Raw genomic sequence first — 21,476 nt, forward strand, 5'->3', positions numbered from 1 at the left:
TCAAAGAGGACAATATGAATAAAACTACTGTGGGATTAACAGAGTAGCGCAGGTGGCCCCTAACAAAGCTATCGCTGGCAGAGCTCCAAGGCGAGCTAACCCGCTAAACATCCATCTCAAAATTAGGATCGTTCCATACTGTACCGTCGCTTTTAAAAGTAATTTATTTAGAAATGCCCCTCCTTCTTATATTACTCTGGGAAACCTTCTGAATGTGCATTTGTATGCAAAGGTGGCTTGCTTGCAGTCATTTATGCATTTAGCACATCGCCTCTTCCCCCCGCTCCTTGCGGCTGCCGAAATGAGAGCAGGACATCTTTGATGTTCCAGAAGCCTCTGGGACAGCTCGCTTGGTCCTATATGCACTCAAAAAGCCAAATGATGAGGACAGTTGCACCTCTGCTTTGGCTCATTATGGAGCGTTCTGATCTTTTGTGGACAGTCTTTGAAATATGACTGCCTCAAAACATTTCACCATGTATTTCGGCTGTGAATTTTCTGGGTCACGCGTTACATTATAGTTCTTATAATTGTGTGTCTTTAAATAAGCTGAGCTCTTCTTAATCTGTAATGATTTTTGAAACAGCTTGTAATTACTTATTGCTATTATCTACATTAGTCGATCATTTAAATAAGTAAATAAATAAATTACATGATATGCTCATTCATTAATCACAGATATCTTGTAGATATTTGTTAGAAAAAGCACCCAAATTAAAAGAGATTATTGTGGCAGACTAGTAAATTGAACAGACAAAACAAAAAGTCAACATATTGTTTATTTCCATATAATAAACCTAAACATAATTTTTCAGCCTCATGCCATGAGATGCACAAATGTAAGATGCTTTATTAAGTATTTGTTTATAACTAACTGTACTAAATTGACAGCTCTCCTATCAATAGTCATAATGATACTTGTTATTGTTATCACTACAGTATAGCTGCTATTAATACTGTTTATAAATATTGTTATATTAGTAATATTAATAATATTTTAATATGCTGTGTAAAGTTAAATACATTATTTTTCATATTCTTTGTGATAAAAAGCACATTATTATTATTATTATTATTATTATTATTATTATTATTATTATTATTATTATTATTATTATTATTATTATTATTTAATATTATTAATATAATAAACCATTATTATATTGCAAGTAATAATAATTTCATTAATTATATTATTAATTGTTAATTATGATTGATATTATAATTGATACTTTATTTTATTTTATATACTATTAATAAATGAACACCTATGACCTGGACCTTGTAATAAAAAGTGTTACCAATTCCTAATTTAGCTTTATATACTTCATATTCTCAATTACATGTTTTTTCATAGACCGAGTTTTTGGATGTCACATGCTGACCCTGTGCGAGAGAGAAAGGACCACAGTGCCCAAATTTGTAAAGCTGTGTGTAGAGGAAGTAGAAAAACGAGGTATGGCTCTTTTTTTAAAGAAATGATTGCGGCCTTATCACATGCCTTGCTGACTGACTGACAAATGTCTTCGCCCCGTCCTCACAGGCCTGGAGGCTGCTGGGTTGTACAGGGTGAGTGGCAATTTGGCCGTTATCCAGAAACTACGCTTTCTAGTTGACCAAGGTAAGTTCAATTCAGTAATTATCTATCATCAGTGGATGGTTTAAGGCCAACAACAGAATCAGTGTTTATCTAAATGACACGTTATCATTTTTGTTTTAAAGGCTTAGCTGAAAGGTATAAAGCGGTTAGTTTGTATTAGGCGCCACAAATTGTTTGATAAGGATTTTCAGTGTGGTTTGATATGCAGTGAAATGCAAGCATCACAATGTGTTTGGCTCTCAAGGGGCGTATTAGCGTTGACATAATGATTAGCATTTTTTAATTTCCTCATATCAAACGACTGTTGTTCTAATTCTCTCTGTTGGCTTCTCTGACTGTGTCTCTCTTTCCCCCAGAGGAGGAGCTTAACTTGGGCGACAGCCAATGGGAGGACATCCATGTCATCACCGGAGCGCTAAAGATGTTTTTCCGTGAACTGCCAGAGCCCCTGTTTCCCTTCCGCTTTTTTGACTTGTTTGTGGAAGCCATTAGTAAGTACTGAAATCGATACGAGCAAATCAGTGTTTTTGCTGCAAATATTTGGGATCAGAACCTTAAAATGTATTACAAGGAATGATTAATGACCTTTGCCAGAGATGTGAGACTTCAGAATACTCACAATGTGCTCAAGTATTCCACAGCAACATCAAGTTATTTCCATTCATGGTTTACAGCTTAGTTTGACCCAGTCCTCCTGAATGTAATTTAAGCTGCTGATGCCTAAACCGCTCGCCACTCTTGGGTTGAGTCATGCTATTTGGGATTGACCCTTTTAGAAGCAATCTAGCAGATCTGTCAGCCAAAAGGGGTCGCTCTTCATTCAAACTCCCTGTTTGGGGAATGGGGGAATTTCTCAGGCCAGAGGGCAAAGTCAGGGCCTGTGGTCCAGACAGAAACTGTCACCAGATCGGCCTTAGTGTCACGTGTAACCTCCCTTCAGGAGCACAGAGCAAACTCTGGGCCTCATCTCGAGCGTCCAACTGACGCCAGTGTGTTTCTCTTGGGCAATCTACCTTCTGAAAGGCATGTACCTTCTGGAATATATGCATGTACCTTTGCGCTTAAAACAATATTTGTCCGGCACTTTTGTTTTATGACTTGTTCGGTTTCTGAAGCCCTGTTAGTTTAAAAACAAACACTTTCAGATTAGTGGCCGTGTGAACTACACAGAGGTGATAAACTATGTACTAAGCCTTATGTACATAGAGAGTAAGTTTAAAGCGAACAGGCAGCGCAGGACATTATAGGCACAATTGCAGCTTTGTGGACCTAAACATTGTGAACAGGAATGATGGAAGATTAATTTGGGGTAGAAGTTTTCAAACCTATTAATCCCAAGAACCCAGACTTACAATAAAGTTACAATAAATTGTATACTTTTATTAATACTTATATTCTTATGTACTTTTATTAACTTTTGTTAAGCTGACCCAAAATGACGGACCTTCATAAAATCTCTATTTTAATTATATATTTTTAAACATTCCATTCATCAAATAATCACAATAAAAATGGCTCATGTATTCCACAAATTAGTAATAATAATAATAATAATAATAATAATAATAATAATAATTCAACATTGATAATAATAAGAAATATGTCTTGAGCATCAAATCAGCATATTAAAATGATTTCTAAGGAGCATGTGATACTGAAGACTGGAGTAATGGCTGCTGATAATTCATTTTTGCCATCACAGGAATAAATTACACTTAAAATTGTCTTAAAAAGAAAACTCTTATTTTAAATCATAGTCATACTTCACATTATTATTTGTTATTACTCTTACTGTACAAATGCAAATAAATAAATAAATGGTGGCCTTAGTGAGCATTAGAGAATTTACTAATGCCAAAACAATTAATAAAAATATATTTTGGGAAATAATTTTATAACATTGTGTCAAACAATACATTTAAATGCAAATAGAAACTATTGCAATTCAGTTCAAATTTTTCACAATTTTTTTTTACAAATAATTTTCTCTCAAAATTTAAATGGACTTCCTAGTGCCCCCTTGTGGCCCCATGGGGATCAGCAGACCCCAGTTTAAAAATTGCTGATCACCAATCAGAACTGTAGAAATCATGATTGTTTCCACACAGGTTTCCAGAACTTCCCTGTCAGTGTTTTGATAATGTGACAAAGTCACTATATATTTGCTTTTTTAGAGAAAATCAACCTAAAAATTCCATGCTTGTTTCATTTTAATATTAATAAAATTACTCACGCAACTTTAAGAAAACGTTATTTTCACTATTTTGTTCAAAATCAATGAATAATTTATGTTCTCAGTCTTGAGATATGGACCAAAAGGCCAGTGCGCTCACTGTAATTAGCGCAGGGATATCAATATGAACAAAGCACCTCAGTATTTCCCCACTGGAAGGAGATATGCGTGAGACAGAATGGGAACAGGCCTGGGGTGATGTCGTAAATGGCTAATAAATATTTACTCGCACTGCATGTAGGCCAGAGTACCACAAGCTGCTTGTATTCAGTTAATCAGTAGATGAGCCTGATTACTTACAGATAGTGTTTAGAAAACAAATTATTACTGTAAAAGGTCCCTAATAGCAGGAGGTATAATTAGTTCAACCTGCAACACATCTCACCAAAATGTTGTTGGTATAACATAGTGCTGTAATACTGTCTTTGTCATATGCAGTATGTAAACAGGGTTGCACTTTATTTTACAGTACGTGTACTAGCATGTACTTATAGTGTACTTACAGTGTATTTATCTAAGAAAGTTCTGGTAACACAAGGTAACTACATGGGGTAGGGTTAGGTTTAGGGGTAGGTTCAGGGTTAGTACCTAGTTATTACATAGTTATTGTAATTACTATAATAAGTACATAGTATGTACATGAGGAACAGGACTGTAAAATAAAGTGCTACCGTAAACAGTATAAACAAAATATAATTACTAAACTTAACCTTCCATTCTTAATGAACCAAGAGTTATATACTGTAGACTTATTTTAATCTCTTTCTTGAATCATTATTTGATGAAGCTCCTAAGATATATATTTTTTTGCCCAGGTCTTCTGTATTGCTCCATCACTGTTAAAAGAGGAGAGCTCTTCTAACCATGGCTGCCCTTTAAATGGGTGGTATTAACTAAAGGTCTCTGGAACAGTACTTTGGAAATGAATCTATTCTGTTAGGACAGCTGCCCCATCACACACTGCTTCTGGAAATCTTTGTGGAACTCAAAGTAATTTAAGCTTGCTGGAAATTTTGGCAAATGATTAATAATCTTCAGACTTCAACCAACATTTAAACAAACTCTTCGCTCACAGTTTGTGAGATGCTCTGAGCACATTTCATCTTTTTGTAATCTGTATGTTTATTCAAAATACTCGCTCCCGCAAATCAACATTTGGGCTTCCCTGGGTCCTCAGGTGAACAGTTGGCCTAATTTTCCATTCTTTCTCTCTGTGCCTAGTGTGGATGTGGCAGGCACCAGCTCTTGGCTCACGATGGACTAAATCTATTATTCATATTGCCTGGTATCTTAGCGACATTGTCCTGCCACCTGTCCAATAGACAAGCTCGCCTTGTTGTACAAAGCGAAGACATAGTTGTTGACAAATGGAGGCTTTGTTCTACAGGCCCACACACACAATCCAGTGTTTGTGTAGTAATCTGGAAAGTTCATTCTGATGGACTGTAAGATTTCCTGCTTGACTTTTTATGTGTTTTCATGAAAAACGTGCCACAGTGGTATTGTACAATGTGCTGAAATAATACCAGTCAGAGCTGCATCAGACAGTACATCAGTCATAACATAATTGTTTGTCTATTCTGATGTTCTGATCTTTCAGATGACAGTGACTTCAGACTGTGAATCACAAGCCATACGATGCAGCTTTCCTCATTTGTGCAGCGTGGCCTCATTGCCATGCAAAGCTAGCATGCAGAATTATTTTTTTTTTCAAATGCATAAATCTCTTTCCAGTCTATATTCTCATCAAGAAGTTTTTCATGTTTAATAAATTACAGCACCGATCCTCTAAGACTTTGTTATTCATAAAGCAATGTATTCAATTGGGATACATTTAAAATCTTAATCATAACCTGCAGGACTATTTGCAGTGTGCTAATATTTGTCTTGATGGGGCTTAAATAAGCCCGCAGACAAAGCTCGCAGATGGGCTTATCCTGAGAAGCAAAGCTGTACTGCAGTAAAGACGGTCTCATTGTTTGTAATTGGATTATATTCACAGATTTTTGTAACCAAAAGTGCATCTATTCTTTACTATACATCAGCTCTTTTCACAAAACAATTATTATCTCAGTCGTAGGGATTTTTCATCTGAAAAATAAGTAAATAATAATAATAATAAAAAAGTTTCATCTGAAGTATAATGTCAGAAACTGACATTATGCTTTGTCATTTTACCACAGAAAAATACATTTACCAGGAACTACTAATGAGAGCAAAAAAAGAAAATTAAAAAAACATTGAAAAACTATTGAAAAAATGTAGTACAGATTTAAAAATAAATAAATAAATATTGGAATGTATAACAATAAAAAAATAATGCACCATTTGTGTTATTTAATAGAATTCTGCATTACTAAAATATAAACAAACAAACAATGAAATATTTGTATTAATTATTTAATTATTATTTGAGATTTATATTATATTATATTATATTATATTATATTATATTATATTATATTATATTATATTATATTATATTATATTATATTATATTATATTATATTATATTAGAGTTTTCAAACAGAGGTTAGCATTCCTGTGTTTTCACAATAGCTTCACAAAAATATATATTTTAATATATATATATTCATATATCCATATATTTATGGATTTTTGTCCACTAAATGCCTTTGTCAAAACATTCCCTTTATTTTAAGTGCAGATTTGGTCAGAATACTGTAAGAATAATGCTTACCATAGTGAATTCATGTTGAATTAGGGTATAGGCATTTTGAACGAGTTTTATATTAATGACACTGTCCCCACCATCTGTCCAAAATACAGGACAAGGGACCATCTCCAATATGCTAGCCACCAAAGGCAAAGTAATTAATGACCGCAATAATGCCAGCAATAATGACTAGATTAAATATTTTACAGGCCGACTGCCATGCAGTGTCAAAGCCAAAAGAAAGCTAACGGCCTCCACTGAGATAATGCTTGAAGAGAAAGTCATAAAAAAAGATATTGGTTAAATAATGTAAATGACAAAATGTTGATGAAAGCTGTGTGGAGAATTCTACGTAGTTCATGTTGTTTCACTGATTATGTGGCCTTGACATTAAAACTGAAGTTAAAATTCTATTTGAGTGTTTTAGGGCATCGTTTGAAGAGGTTTAAGCCCTAAAGTTTTTAACTCCCTTAAAAATCACATTGTCCTTCTGCTAGTGGTACCTAGAGGAGCGGGTCAGAGATTCACTCTCTGTCCTAGAACATGGTCTCAGTCTGTGCTCAATTGACAGACCTGGCATCTGACAGGGGCATCTGCTCGCATAGCCTGTGCCAGCGCGGTGTATACACGGAGACATCTGCTCCATTAGTGCCCAGGGGGCATCCTGGGCAGTACAGTAGACTGGGGGAATAACTACTGCCAGCTCCCTTCCATGGCACATCCCATGAATAGCATGGTGTAGCTGTTAGCAAGCCACAGTAGGAATAACCGGTGATGTTTTCTTAGATGGAGGAAGACAGGCAAGATTTTGCTCTGTTCATGATTTATAAACCATCATCTGATTTACAGTACAACATTACAAATTTGTTTTTATTATGATAGCTAATCAATACTGTTGTACTAGGCATCATTTTATGATGCGTATTGAACCTTTTTTGGTTTTCAAACCAGAGGACACTGCTACACCTGCAGTACTCTCCAATAATTTCTAATTTTCCCACTCCCCCAGTTTGGAGAGAACTACAGACCAGTTTCCCTTCTTACTTTAATTGCAAAAACACTTGAATGAGCTGTGTTCAACCAAGTCTCAAGTTCAAACAACATTTTTGACAGCAACCAATCTGGCTTCAGAAGTGGACATTCAACCGAGACATTCAACATTCTACCTTGCTCTCAGTTGTTGAAGCCCTAAGACTGGCAAGAGCGGAATCCAAATCTTCAATACTTATCTTGCTTGATCTGTCCGCTGCTTTTGACATGATTAACCACCAGATCCTCCTGTCAACCCTACCACACTCCAGTGGTTTAAGTCTTACATATTAGATAGGTCCTTCAAAGTATCTTTGAGAGGTGAAGTGTCCATGTCACAACATCTAACTACTGGGGTGCCTCAGGGCTCAGTTATTGGACCACTTCTCTTCTCTGTCTACATGTCATCATTAGGTTCTGTCATTCAGAAACATGGCTTTTCATACCACTGCTAGGCTGATGACACTTAACTGTACCTCCTAATTCCATCCTGATGATCCAACGATAGCTGCTCACATCGCAGCTTGTCTAACAGACATTTCTTGCTGGATGAAGACAATCACCTTCAACTCAACCTTGCTAAGACAGAACTGCTTGTGGTTCTAGCTGGACTATTGCAATGCTCTCTTGGCAGGTCTTCCAGCAGTTCTATCAAACCTTTACAATTAATCCTGAAAGGGGAAGCAAGATGCATTTTTAATGAGTCGAAAAGAATGCATGTCACACCTCTGTTTATCAATTTGCACTGGCTACCAATAGCTGCTTGCATAAAATTCAAGGCATTGATGTTTGCCTACAAAACCATCACTGGCTCTCCACCCCTTTACCTAAATTCATTACTTTAGACTTATATGCCCTCTAGAAGCTTGCATTCTGGAAGTGAACGTCGCTTGATTGAGCCAGCCAAAAGAAGCACAAAGTCACTTTTACAGACTTTTAAATTAAACGTTCCCTTCTGGTGGAATGACTTCCCCTACTCAATCCGAGCAGTTTCTTTATTTGACCATCTAAGTCTAGCACTCTCTATTCTAATTCTATTCTTAAAAAATAAAAGCTTTCTAATCTTTTTGTATTCTGTTTTCTTTTCATGTATTATACAGTTAACAAAAGCAAAACAGACCTCTAACACTAGCTTGCTCTATTCTTTTTTTTTCAAATCTGTTTTCTTTTTATTTATTTTATGATTTAAAAAGTCATTGCAATGTGTACTGCATTAAGCTGAGATTTGTTATAGCACTTGTATATCATTGCTCTTTTGTTGATTGCGATTGTTTTCATTGTCCCCATTTGTACGTCGCTTTGGATAAAAGCATCTGCTACATGACTAAATATAATGTAATGTAATATATATATATGATATATAAATCTGACTTCTAACTTCACTAAAGTGTACAGTACTGAATTCTTTGCATATAAATCAAGCAGACCAAACGCTGTCAGTTTGAATGTGCATATAGTCATCTCTAATATGCTGTTTTACAATTTCATATAGGGGAAAGAGAGAGAAAGAAATAGTTATTATGCTTTCCAAAATCTTTTTTTAGCATGCGGTTTATTATATGTACCAAAATAGGTTCAATATGCATCATAAAATGCATAAAAGTGCTGTCAAATGATTAATCACGATTAATCACATCCAAAATAAAAGTTTTGTGTACATAATATATGTGAGTGTACTGTATATATATATATATATATATATATATATATATATATAAAATATATATATATATATATATATATATATATATATATATATATATATATATATAATATATATATATATATATATATATATATATATATATATATATATATATATATATATATATATATATATAATAAATTATATATTAATATAGATATATATTTAGATGTAAATGTTTGTTTAAATATATACATGCATGTTTGTGTGTTTATAAATTGTGTGGTAAATGCTGTTCCATCAAAGAATGCTGGAAAAACACTTGGTCTTAGGGGAAAAAAAGCAAAAAATAAATAAATAAATAAATAAAAAGGAAAAAGAAAGAAGGGCCAAATCAGCATATTAAAATGATTTCTGAAGGATCATGTGGCACTGAACACTGGAGTAATGGCAGATGAAAATTCAGCTTTGGCATCACAGGGATAAACCATATAGAAAGCAGTTATTTTATATTGTATTAATATTTCATAATTATAAAATTCATCTTACTGTTTGTAGTGTATCCTTAGCAAAGCAACGTATTCTTGGAATGCATAAGAAAAAGCTAATTGACTTCAAACTCTTGAATGGTTGTATATATTTGCCTGGAACTGGTAGCTGTATAATCTTGAAGGTCTGTTAATACTCTTTTAAACAAATCCGTTACGGTGAAATTTGAGCTAAGGGAGTTTGGAGTGCACACAGGTGGCCCTGTGAAAGCTCCATTTCAACATTTACTCAGGTTCCATAATGATATTTGTAAAAAGCATTGATTAAATTATTAAAATACCCTCAATCTTCCAAATTAAAGCCTTATAAACTATAAATGACCATTTTACTTATTTTACCATACAAGCTTCTTTACATTAACAGTTTTTGAAATAATACAATCAGCTACATTACTATTTCCATCATAATGGGTTTAGGGAACTTAAAGTTAAAGGTCAGGTATTGACACTGATGTACTGTAGAGCAGTCAGCGCACAGGTTGATGCCTCTCAGGAGTTTGCTGTGAGGACATCAGCCATCTGATGTGTAAAGAGCAGCGGGGTCAAGAGGTCACCATTTACAGCTTGTGTTACAGCATAACTATTACGGACCATTAGCACCACTCGCATGTGCTTTCACATGGGAAAATTGAATACCAGACTGAACAAAGTTTAGCATTATGGTGATGTTTATGCTTTGATTTTACAGACGGACTGGGTTATTATTCTAGAACATCTTTAATTTCATCCATTTAATAGTGAGAATCTTAATAAAGTGATTGCACAAAATCAGAACGATTTTGCTGAGGAGTGTAATGATGTCAGATAACCGTGCAATTGTACTAAATGTGTTTGCATAACTGCATAAAGGTTATAGCTGCATAAGCACAGACTAAATGCTGATTGCTTATTTTGGCAGCTTAAAATGGGATTATGTTGTATGCAAGTTTTTAAAACTATCATAATTAACAATTCAAGGATATCAAAAGTAGGATGGAAATATCAGATAAATGGAGTAATCTGCTCAATTACATATCAGCATTTTGATAAGTCAGCAGTTTGCAATGGGACACATTTTGAATGTTGTCTTCTCGAGCATGTCTCTATAATTAATAGAGAAAGGGGTAATGGTCCAGTATTAAGGAAGATTTTGATGTTAGATGAGCTATGATAATGAAAAAGGGATGGAAAACACATTAACTTTTCTCTGAACCTAGAGGTTCAAATGCAGGAGCAATATCCAAATCAAAACATTTCATCATCTCTTCCCTGCCAACAGAAATTAGGGAGCCCACACAGAAGGGTCAAGCCTTGAAGAAACTGATCCATCAAGTCCCCAAACCCAATCACAACACCATGAAAGTGCTCTTCCACCACCTGAGGAGGTAAGTCTCTATCCATACACATAACCAGGAGCGTAACACCAACAATTAGGTCCCACAAGACATTTTGAGGTCCCTTGAATCATTTAGGTGGTCGGTGGGAGGATAACGTCTACATTGATCATGTTCTTGCTTCATTTGGATCTGTCATCTTCAGAGAGGGTGCAAACTTTTCACAAACCTCTGTGATCTGAAACCTTGCGCTCTGTTCACTAATGATCAACGAAAAAGACCTTGTGTTTGAAAACATCAGATGAGCTCTCATTAGGCATTTACTTTTTTTTATTATTTTTTTTGCCTGTCTATGTTGTGAAATTGAACAGAACTTGACAGCACTGAACCAGACTAGACTATAGTTAATATTACTTATCATTTCTACTGATGTTTTTACTAATGTTAGCATAACAAGATCATAGACTGCCACATATTAAATAGTAGTTTTTTAGAGTAAACCAACAAATAATGCATAATCTGAAAACCTTTAACAGAAAAGTTCACAATAAAGAGGATGCAACATGAACAGAGGACTCAATATGAACCATGATGTGTGTGTTTCCGTGTGTCGATGCTCAAGTCCTTGTCCATGGTAGCGTTACTGGCACAGCCAGAAGGCCATATGGCTAGTCTCCATCTCCCAGGAGGGGTGTTCTATCCCACTTTACCCTTCTGCACATTTACCACCCTGCACAGGAGGGCCACAGGACTCATCTCAGATTGATGAGCACCCCCTCCTCCCTTCCCCCAATGGAACATGCCCTTTGGCACTAGTGCTAAAGTCTGTTGGGTTGCCCATGCCAGGTCTCCCAATCAGAAAATACTAATGTGTGACTGAGAGAGACTCTCATTGAAGAGTCGATTTCTAGACAGGAACACAATAGTCTGAGAGTCTGATGTGCTAAAGAAAACTTGGTTTGCATTCCATGCTATAGCTTGACAAGATTTTAATTTATCCGGGGTGAACACAAACCTGCTGCCTCCTGTCCTACATTATAGATCATGAGATTTACAAAAACAGTACATTTGCCACAGCCAATGAAATACAGCAGTGCTTTCCAACTTTTTTATTATTGTTATTAACCACCACAACTCCAAGTACCCTTTCATCCATTTATAGGTTATTTCAATATTATTATTTATTTAATTTTATAAACTTTATTTAATTATTATTCTGAATATTGTTTAACATTGATTATTATTCCATTATCATTACCTTTCATTTTCAAAAATTATTCAGCAAAATGTTTAGCATTAAACATTGATATGACATACAGTATGTGCACATATATTTTGTGTAGATACACATTGGGAATCTACACAAACTGCCCTTAAAACCTGCTTTAATTACCACCATAGTTAGGAATCACTGGCACCATTTCCGAGTCTGTAGTCAAATCTAAACACAGGCATGATGGCAAAACATTGTCATAAATTCACTGAATGGTGGCATTAGAAAATCCATTCATCTTTTATTCTGCTTACCAAAAAGCTGTTACAGTGGAACTTGTGGTGACACTGAAAATCCCTGTAGTGCCACCAAGTCTGTTCCTTCTCCACAGCGATGTTCCCGCTGCTCCTTTCTCTCACTATTAGAGCAATAAACGGAGAGAGAGTGCTTTGCTTTGTGGGTACCACTCCCTGGTCAAGTGATGTGGTTCTGTTTATTTTATAATCTCACTTAAGCCAGACTTGTTTCTATCTACTGCTTTCCCTCTCTAAATACCAGGATGACTTTCCCATGAATAAAGGCAAGGAATTTGCAGTAACAATGCATTAGTTTAGAGTGTCTTATATTTGTTTCTTAAGATAATGTAGTCATTTTGCAGTCCATAGTGAAGGAAGATAGGATAATGAGGTTAAATGCCTTGCAGCTTATAATACACAATTACTATGCTTGGTTAACGTTGACATCACACAGATTATTGATAAGCGTAAACTCCATATCTACTCACATGTCACTTTTTGCCTGTGCACTTCCTGTCCTTCTCTTCTAAAACAGGTATATTTAACTGAAGCAGCTCCCTGAACTCCTTCTGTCATGCCTGTGTAGGTTACATTTTGCGCTGACTTCGCTCATCTGAAGTGGTGAAAGTCAAAAGCTCTTTGTTGTGGGCGCTTTCTGTGCCCGCATGGAACCAATGTTCCTTTTTTTTTTTTTTTGGTCCGTGGAGCCTGGATTCAATAACCAGTTGTGTGCTTGCATTGTGATGATGTGGTCAAGGCAACCAGATTTTCTCAACAGTACAATTGCTCAGTAGTGCTATTTATGTCATTTTTTTTTTTTTTTTTTTTTGGGAGGTTTTGTCACCACTGCTCATATTTCCAGTTTACCACAAGTGATTTAAGAGGCCACAGGTTTTGTTTTTTGTTAGTTATTCAAGGTTCCGTTTGTCTTTGTGCTGGAAAAGAAACCTGGAGAAACTTCTGATCAGGAAATCCAAGAATTACACATTTCTTCTCATCTGTGTTTTGGTGTCTCTCAAATTAGATGGACGAAAACTGCCGTTGTGCGAACTTTGATATCCACAACAGTATGTGCAGCAGTGTATGACCTTATATGGTGCAGACAGGAAATTATAACAATAATAAAAACATTCTGAATACCCAAACTACATATATCGTAAGTGGAAAATCAAAGTCAAGCTCAAGCTCCTCTGATAACAGTGAGCATTTCTTTTATAGGTTCAGTCATGGCCGTCATCTTATAACACGAAAACGACACAGTTTAAAGCTTGGAGCGATTCTGAAACCCCCACCCCGCCTCAATTTATTATTCGTCCCATGATTCTCCAGGAGCCGGTTAGGCTGACCCAATTAGCACTGGCCTCCTAGGCGGGGAATGACGGCATTGTGCACTATCCTCCATTTCCTGTCATGCCCCGCTTGCAAACGAGATGCTAATTAATAACCATTGGCATGTTGAGCTGTACACGTCGGCTTATGTACAGGATATCAATGATTTGTCAGATTCAACCAAGCGTAACGCAGTAACCTCCGGTCAAGCTGCCCACAGCCTGGCCCTTACCCAGGCACCAGAGCTTCTTCACTGGGCTCCAAGTCAGCTGATGGTTTAATGAGTGCGTTTTGCCATAAATACACAGATACTGAGGACCAGATTGCATCTTTATCTTTTCCAAATCAACAAATTTCTTTACTGAATTTGTTCATTTAGGCAAGGTGTACAAAAAATACACTCTCTTACAAATCTGAGGATAAGTATTAGCATCATTTTAACTCATAATTTTAAAATAATGAAAAATATTTATATAAAATCTATATACATATATACGATGTAATCATATATACCTTTATATCTACTTGCATTTCATTAATATTATTATTTTTTATTTCTGTATTATTTATTTATTGGGAAAAATGTTTCAAGCACCACTCAGCAGTCACTTTAGATTATATTGTTTTAATAAAACGTTTTAATTTGCACATTATAAAATATTATAATTATATGATCTTTTATAAAATATTCTAAATATGTACAGTGTTATCATATATATTATTTTAGGCCAAGCATTTGATTAAAAATGTTAAAATATATAAAAATAAAAAATAAAACCTGGTGTGCTGTAAAATAATGAAACCAAACTGGAGACCATTTGTGCCGTCTCGGTTCCTGTGAACTTGAGAGCATCAAAAATGAATGTAAACTCTGTTGCCTCACATACATTAGAAATATATCTATTGCATGTGAAATGTTTTAATAATGAACCAATTCGAAATAGACAAAAAAAACATTCTCCGATTATGTTATTCGTATGAAACGTGTAGGATATATTGCACGTCCACCAAACAGCATTATTTGTCACACAGCACATGACATAATTAGTTTAAAAGCATATATATAGTGTGTGTTTTACATGTGTTTTATATGTGCATTTTTGTAATCTCCTGCCAGAGATTTTTGTATTGCACTTCTTCCTAATATGTGCCACTACTGTAATAGAAAATGATAATGACTGTAATTAAGCCTCTATCGTGACTTTAATCGATCCTGCATTACTGATAGCAGAGATGAATGTGAAGGTGGGGGGGTGTGGGGGTCATGTATATAGTGGTGTCATAGTGGCATAATTACCAAAAAAACACTAAAAGGTTCGACAAAAAGCTTCATATTTAATGTTTTGAAAAATCTCTTCGGAAATGAAGTCTCTCTCCTTAAGATCATTAGCGGACCATTAGCAATGGCAGCAATGGATCCTTACATCATAGTGCGCTAATTAGGTTAAAATGCTCATGGCAGGACAAGCGTCTAGCTGTGATGTACAGGGGAAACGAAATGGCCGAGGTTAATTATACACATTAATGGGGCATTATTAAGAACGCTTGGCCTGCCTCTTAAGTTGTGTTTCTCAGCTGAAATGGCTTCCCAATGTTCCAATAACACACATGCAGAGGGACGTCACATGTAACGCGATCATTACCTCGTTTGGAGCCGAACATGTCTCGCTGTGGAAGTCTGAGCGGGAGTGTTTTGACAGCAACGCAGGGATCATAGATTGTTGAGTAGTGTCGCATAATTGTAGACCATTATTTTGATAGATGTGACCATAAACGTAGATGGCACAGGACGTTGGTTACAGAACGGTACAATATACGTGAGTGCAGTAAAACCAACACACTCCTAATCAGTACCTTTCACAACTGGGCCGCTGTAAAACCAGACAAAGTGCGATTCTAAATGTTAAGCCTGCTTTCCACCTCTTAGTCAGGATCCCGTTGACAACTTGGAAGGAAGCCCTCCACCACAATCCCTCCCTCCATCCCTTTCTAGGCCTCAACCCATAACAGAGCCAGAGGGCTCCAATCTGGCTCCTTCTAAGAGGCTCCAATACCCCAGTATTGATTGTCTCTCCACCACAGCCAAACCTAAGCTCAGAGAGATTCCACTAAAAGTGTGCTTAGATGCCTCCAAAGACTAGGCAAAAGTCCTCAAAAACACCCTGCCGATAGTCCGTCAACGAAAATCTGAGTAGGTTTTTATGGCTGGAAGCGTGCACACTTTAATGATTTGCATGCCATAGTCATTTCTACCATTAGGGATCTTCTCAAGATGACTTTTATTTTATTTTTTTACTAAACTATTTTCATTGCTATTGCATTGGATCAATGATCTGGTGTTTTTCTGTTGTACAGAGTCTTGACGAAGTCACAGAAAAACTTGATGTCGACTCAGGGCATCAGCATTGTGTTTGGACCGACGCTCATGTGGCCCGAGTTTGAATCCGGAAACATGGAAGTCAATATGGTGTACCAGAATCAAATAGTGGAGTCCATTCTCATTGAATGCGTGGAGATCTTTGGGAAAGAGTAAGCAATGAAGAAGAGGGGGGAAAAGAAGATGTGTGTGTGTGCTGGCTGAATGTTAAACACATGTGAAATTAATTCTGATGCCTCTGATGTTTTCATATTTACAAAAAAGGTTAACATAAAATGGTCACATTTTTAATGTTATATATAAACTTATAATTTTATTTTTGTATAATGCAATTATTAAGTTGTATCATACCTCAAAACAATTTTAAATGGGTTTTGTACACTGATATTTTGTGACAGATAATTTTAGTTTGAATTTTTTTTTTTTTTTTTTACATTTATTGGAAGAAGCCTGAGATACCAAACTGGATCTTGCAATTATTTTTCTGGGAGCAAATACTTGCAGTCTGTTGCAACATGTTTTTACTTTGTATTGTATTGTGATCTTTGTAAAGTGATTCTGTTTCTGAAAAAAAAAAAAAAAAAAAAATGTATTTCATGGCATCATTCTGCATTGTTTTCTGCTCTTCCTCCTGCAGCCTCCTTCATAAACTGTGACTCTATGGGCCCTTTGCATTGTCAGATAACGTACAGAGTGATCACATCGGTTTCTAATCAAGTCCTCTCCGATTCTCAAACAGCAGTCTCTTTTTATTTGCTTCCCGCAGGCCAGTGCTGAGACTGTCTGCATGGAATGTGCTTTTAATTCCATCCCAGAGATAAGAGAGAGTCTGTAATTATGGAGAGAGCCATCCCTCCTTGTAGCATTTTCCCTGCATCAGATCCCTCATAGCTTGGTATCTCGAGCAGTAATGATGAATGGGTATTGGAGGAACAGGAGGGCGACATAAACCAGATTTGCGGCTTGTGCGTCTCTCTAAATCTCGACTGAAAATAATGCAGTGAAATGGGATGCAGCTTCTGGTGACCTCTCTGGCAAAGATGTGCTTCACTCAGGGACCTTAACAAGTTCGGCAGGCCACCAAGACCTTCATTGTAACCTTTGAAAAGATACACACTTACTCTTTTTTTTCTTTTTTTAAACCACGAAAAGTTTACAGAGAGCTTGGATCTTGTATTGAATGTGATAGCTTAGTAAGTTCCTCATTCAGTTTTGACATCTAAAAAAATTCACATGTCAGACAGGCTCACTGGTGTCAATGCTAGAAAAGAAAATCCAGAAAAATAATAAAAAATAAGGAAATGCAGTGCAGAAGTATTACAGTATTTACAGGATATATATATATATATATATATATATATATATATATATATATATATATATATATATACGGACAGCCATAATTATGCCTCTAATGCAGATAAAGCTTTTATTTTAATATATTTTAATATATAATATAATATAATATAATATAATATAATATAATATAATATAATATAATATAATATAAATCAAGTACAGACATTCCTATATATATATAAAACAATAATAACAAAAACATAAAAAAATAAAGATTGTTTGTATAGGACTAAAATCAAAATGTCTCATCCTAATTGGACAAGTGTCATGATAGATTTGCACCTCAGTGATTTATTCCACACCGTGTGGGTCTTGGTCAAAAGGCACTGAACATCAGATGCCAGCGCAGAGCTAAGAGGCCAAGAAAGTTCATTCTTGCATTAAATGCTTCAAATAACAAGGAATCAAAATGTGTGGGTGGATGGACTGAAGTAGAAAGTAACACAGGGGAGAATATTGGCAGATATTTGCTGTGTACATGAAGCGAATGCCCAGATTTATTCTGTGTTAGAGCCCATGGTCACATGACACAGGGCTTTGTGCAACACAGCTCACACTTTGAGAGCCGTCTTACTGCAGGTGGTGCCTTGCTCATTAATATGTGCAAAATTAACTTCCCCCACCAAATTGGCTTGCGAAAAGGTGTGGCGCAATTTGAGTGTTCAGAATGTGGTGTGAAGTCACAATAAAAAATAAAAAAGACAATTAAAAAAATAAAATAAAAATAAAATCATATAAAAGTCAAAAGTATTTATTTCAGTATTGCTGTTCAGATTGTTTGCTGCACAGATTTTGACCTTGCCAATATAATAAAATAATGTATACCTTTCGGGGTAGCTATTTATTTTAATTTGATTTATTTGCTAAAAAATACAATAAAAAACTTAGTGATATTGAAAAATGTCATTGCATTTTTTTTTTTCTATTTTAAAATGTAAATTATCCCTGTGATGCAAAGGTGAATTTTCAGCAGCCATTACTCCAGTCTTCAGTGTCACATGATCCTTCAGATGTCACTCTAATGTGCTGATTTGCTGCTCAAGAAACATTTATGCATAATGCTTTTTTGCTAAATAAAAATTAACAACAAAAAAATCTTACTGACCAAAGAATATATACAGTACAATACACTTCAAGAAACCTACCTGCAAAGCTACAATACTGTGAAAAGTTTAAGGCACTTGTGTAAAAAAAGCTGTTCAGTATGGATGCTTTCAAAAATAATGTCATAAATAGATTTTATTTATCAGTTAACATATTAACTAAATCAAACCAACATTATGTGTGACCAACCTTTGCATTTAAAACAGCTTTGTCCTCGGTGCACTTGCACAGCTTTTCAGGTGGATTTCTAGGAAGGGTTCTTGAAGATTCTTGTAGTCTTCTGGATTGAGTCTGCCTCAGTTTTTTTCTGTTTCCTCATGTAATCCCAGATGGACTGGATGATGGCGAGATCAGACTTCTGTGTGCGTGGAGCACTGGCTGTCGTCAGACTCCTAAACATACAAAAATCCAACTGCATTATTCCAATTAATGGCAAAATAAATGTTTCGAAATGTAAACTGACGCACTTCAACAAAATATAGAAATAACTGAATTAAAATATGTGTTGTTGGTAAAAAACAAAAAAAAAAGCCTAAGACTTTTGCACAGTAGTGTTAATATATATATATATATATATATATATATATATATATATATATATATATATATATGGGTGTGTGTGTGTGTATGTGCCATCATTATGTTTGGGAACAAATAGCAACAAATTATTTGGTCTGCTAACCATTTTGACCAGTGTGAAGAGCTCCATTGACGCCATGCGGTCGGTGGGCGAGGAGCGTACAAAGCCGTATGAAACTTCATGTTTTCTCTACGTAAGCCAAGACGTTCCACTTCTAATGATTTCATGTAATAACTGGAGACCACTGCGCTTTTCCGAAACCCGACAAACTCCCACACACCCCACCCCCACACTTTGTTTTCCCATCCCTCTTGGCAAAGCTTCATGGAAATGAGCGTCTTTGTAAGTCTGCAATAAAAAAAAAAGAAAAAAGAAAGAAAAAAGAAAAAGAAATGCAAGAAAGGTCCCAAAAGTAAATGAAAGCATAACACTACACTGTCCCTGTGAGATGCCTGCCATTCTAACCACCAGGCCCCATTAAAAAGAGCCTGGGTTCCTACAGAACATGGCAGCATATTGATAGCATATGACTGAGTCACATAAGGACAAGTATGTATCTCTCTCTCTTTCTTTCTCTTATCCATTCCTCTGGTCTTCCTTTAAGATCAGGGATCAAGGCAATGTTATACAAACTCACAGTGAAAAGATGAGAAGTATTCTACCTATTAGTTCGGTCAGGGCCTCCTTCTCATCCTGTGTTCAGAAACAAACAAATGATATAATCACAGAACTGTACTGTACAACCAAAACAGTAATACACACTTCCCCCTTAGTAATGGTATAATTGGACAGCATGCTACAACATGAGCTGGTATGAGGAAAAAAATAAATAAATAAACTGGCATCAAGCAGCATTGGCAAAGAGAAGATACATTTTTTTATTACATTTTATTAGGTACAGTCGATTACTAACAAATAATTTACAAACGCTATTAAAGTATTTCCCTTAATTTAGAAAGTAAATTATTTAAAAATAAGAATATATTATTATTATCAAAGGAATACATATTCTGACTAATAATAATAATAATAATAATATTCAAAAAATTAATTTAGTAACACTTTATACACTAATAAAGTACTTACAAATCATAAACAAACTATTAGTTTATGGATAATTCATAGTTTATTAACTGGTTAATACATTAATAGACTCTACACAAATAGTAAGTTCTTCATTCATTGTCCCTGTAATTATCACAATTATTACTTTTTAATTAGCTCATAGCAAAGGAATTGTTGATTGGTAATATGTGCTTTCCCTTAAAATCTTACAGATACATTAATGCATAGATTGAGGAAAATTAAACGCCATTACTTTTAGAAAATCATTTTCATTGAAAATAATGCAAACTCACTATGATCCACCATTTAGATCTAAAGATATTCATCGAGTTATAACAAATAAAACCCCAAACGTGCATGTTATACCTTTCACATGGCTTTTATGCTCATCATTAAAACATGCTTCGATCCTGACATCCGGAAATAGCACATCATTAACACAGATTCTCATGATTGAAATGAGTCCAAAAAAATACATAAATAAATAAAAAACAACCATTGCATCTTTTGTGTACAAGAACTAAATCCATGAAATGAATAAATCAGCTGAAGAGGTTTACTGAACACTTTCCAAGTAAAATTTAAAAGCCAAAATGTGTTTTTTATACCACTTTAGGTACACCTTGCTAGTACCGGGTTGGACCTATACTTTTGCCTTCGGAACTGCCTTAATTCTTTGTGGCATAGATTCAACAAGGCGAAATGCATTCCTCAGAGATTTTGGTCCATATTGACATTAAAGCATTACACAGTTGCTCCAGATTTGTCAGCTGCACAGTCATGCTGTGAATCTCCTCTTCCACCACATCCCAAAGCTGCTCTACTGGATTGAGATCTGGTGACTGTGGAGGTCATCTGAGTAAAGTGAACTCATTGTCATGTTCAAGAAACCAGGCTGAGATGATTTGAACTTAGTGACATGGTACATTATCCTGCTAGATGTAGCCATGCTGAATAGTCCCTCTAAACTGGATTGAATCACCGGCAGGAGCTATCTAGCAAAGAAAATATATATATATATTTTTTTTTTTCAGAACTACTGCCATGATCAACACAAAATACTGTAGCCGTGGGCGTCATCTGAAAGATTTGAGTGTGAGCTTTACAA

General features: G+C 35.4%; 1 protein-coding gene across 1 annotated transcript in view; it reads left to right on the forward strand.

Moving 5' to 3' along the window:
- The window catches only part of LOC113053249 (rho GTPase-activating protein 15-like), a 36,079-nt gene extending 19,219 nt beyond the window's left edge, over nt 1-16,860 (forward strand). The window contains exons 10-14 of the mRNA XM_026218116.1: nt 1,358-1,456; nt 1,544-1,621; nt 1,957-2,091; nt 10,991-11,096; nt 16,239-16,860. Of these exons, the coding sequence (XP_026073901.1) occupies nt 1,358-1,456; nt 1,544-1,621; nt 1,957-2,091; nt 10,991-11,096; nt 16,239-16,416 (596 nt within the window). The 3' untranslated portion in view covers nt 16,417-16,860. The remainder of the gene's footprint in view (nt 1-1,357; nt 1,457-1,543; nt 1,622-1,956; nt 2,092-10,990; nt 11,097-16,238) is intronic.
- Nucleotides 16,861-21,476: the final 4,616 nt, after the last annotated feature.

Source organism: Carassius auratus, chromosome 34 (assembly GCF_003368295.1).
Source record: "Carassius auratus strain Wakin chromosome 34, ASM336829v1, whole genome shotgun sequence".
Taxonomy (NCBI): domain Eukaryota; kingdom Metazoa; phylum Chordata; class Actinopteri; order Cypriniformes; family Cyprinidae; genus Carassius; species Carassius auratus.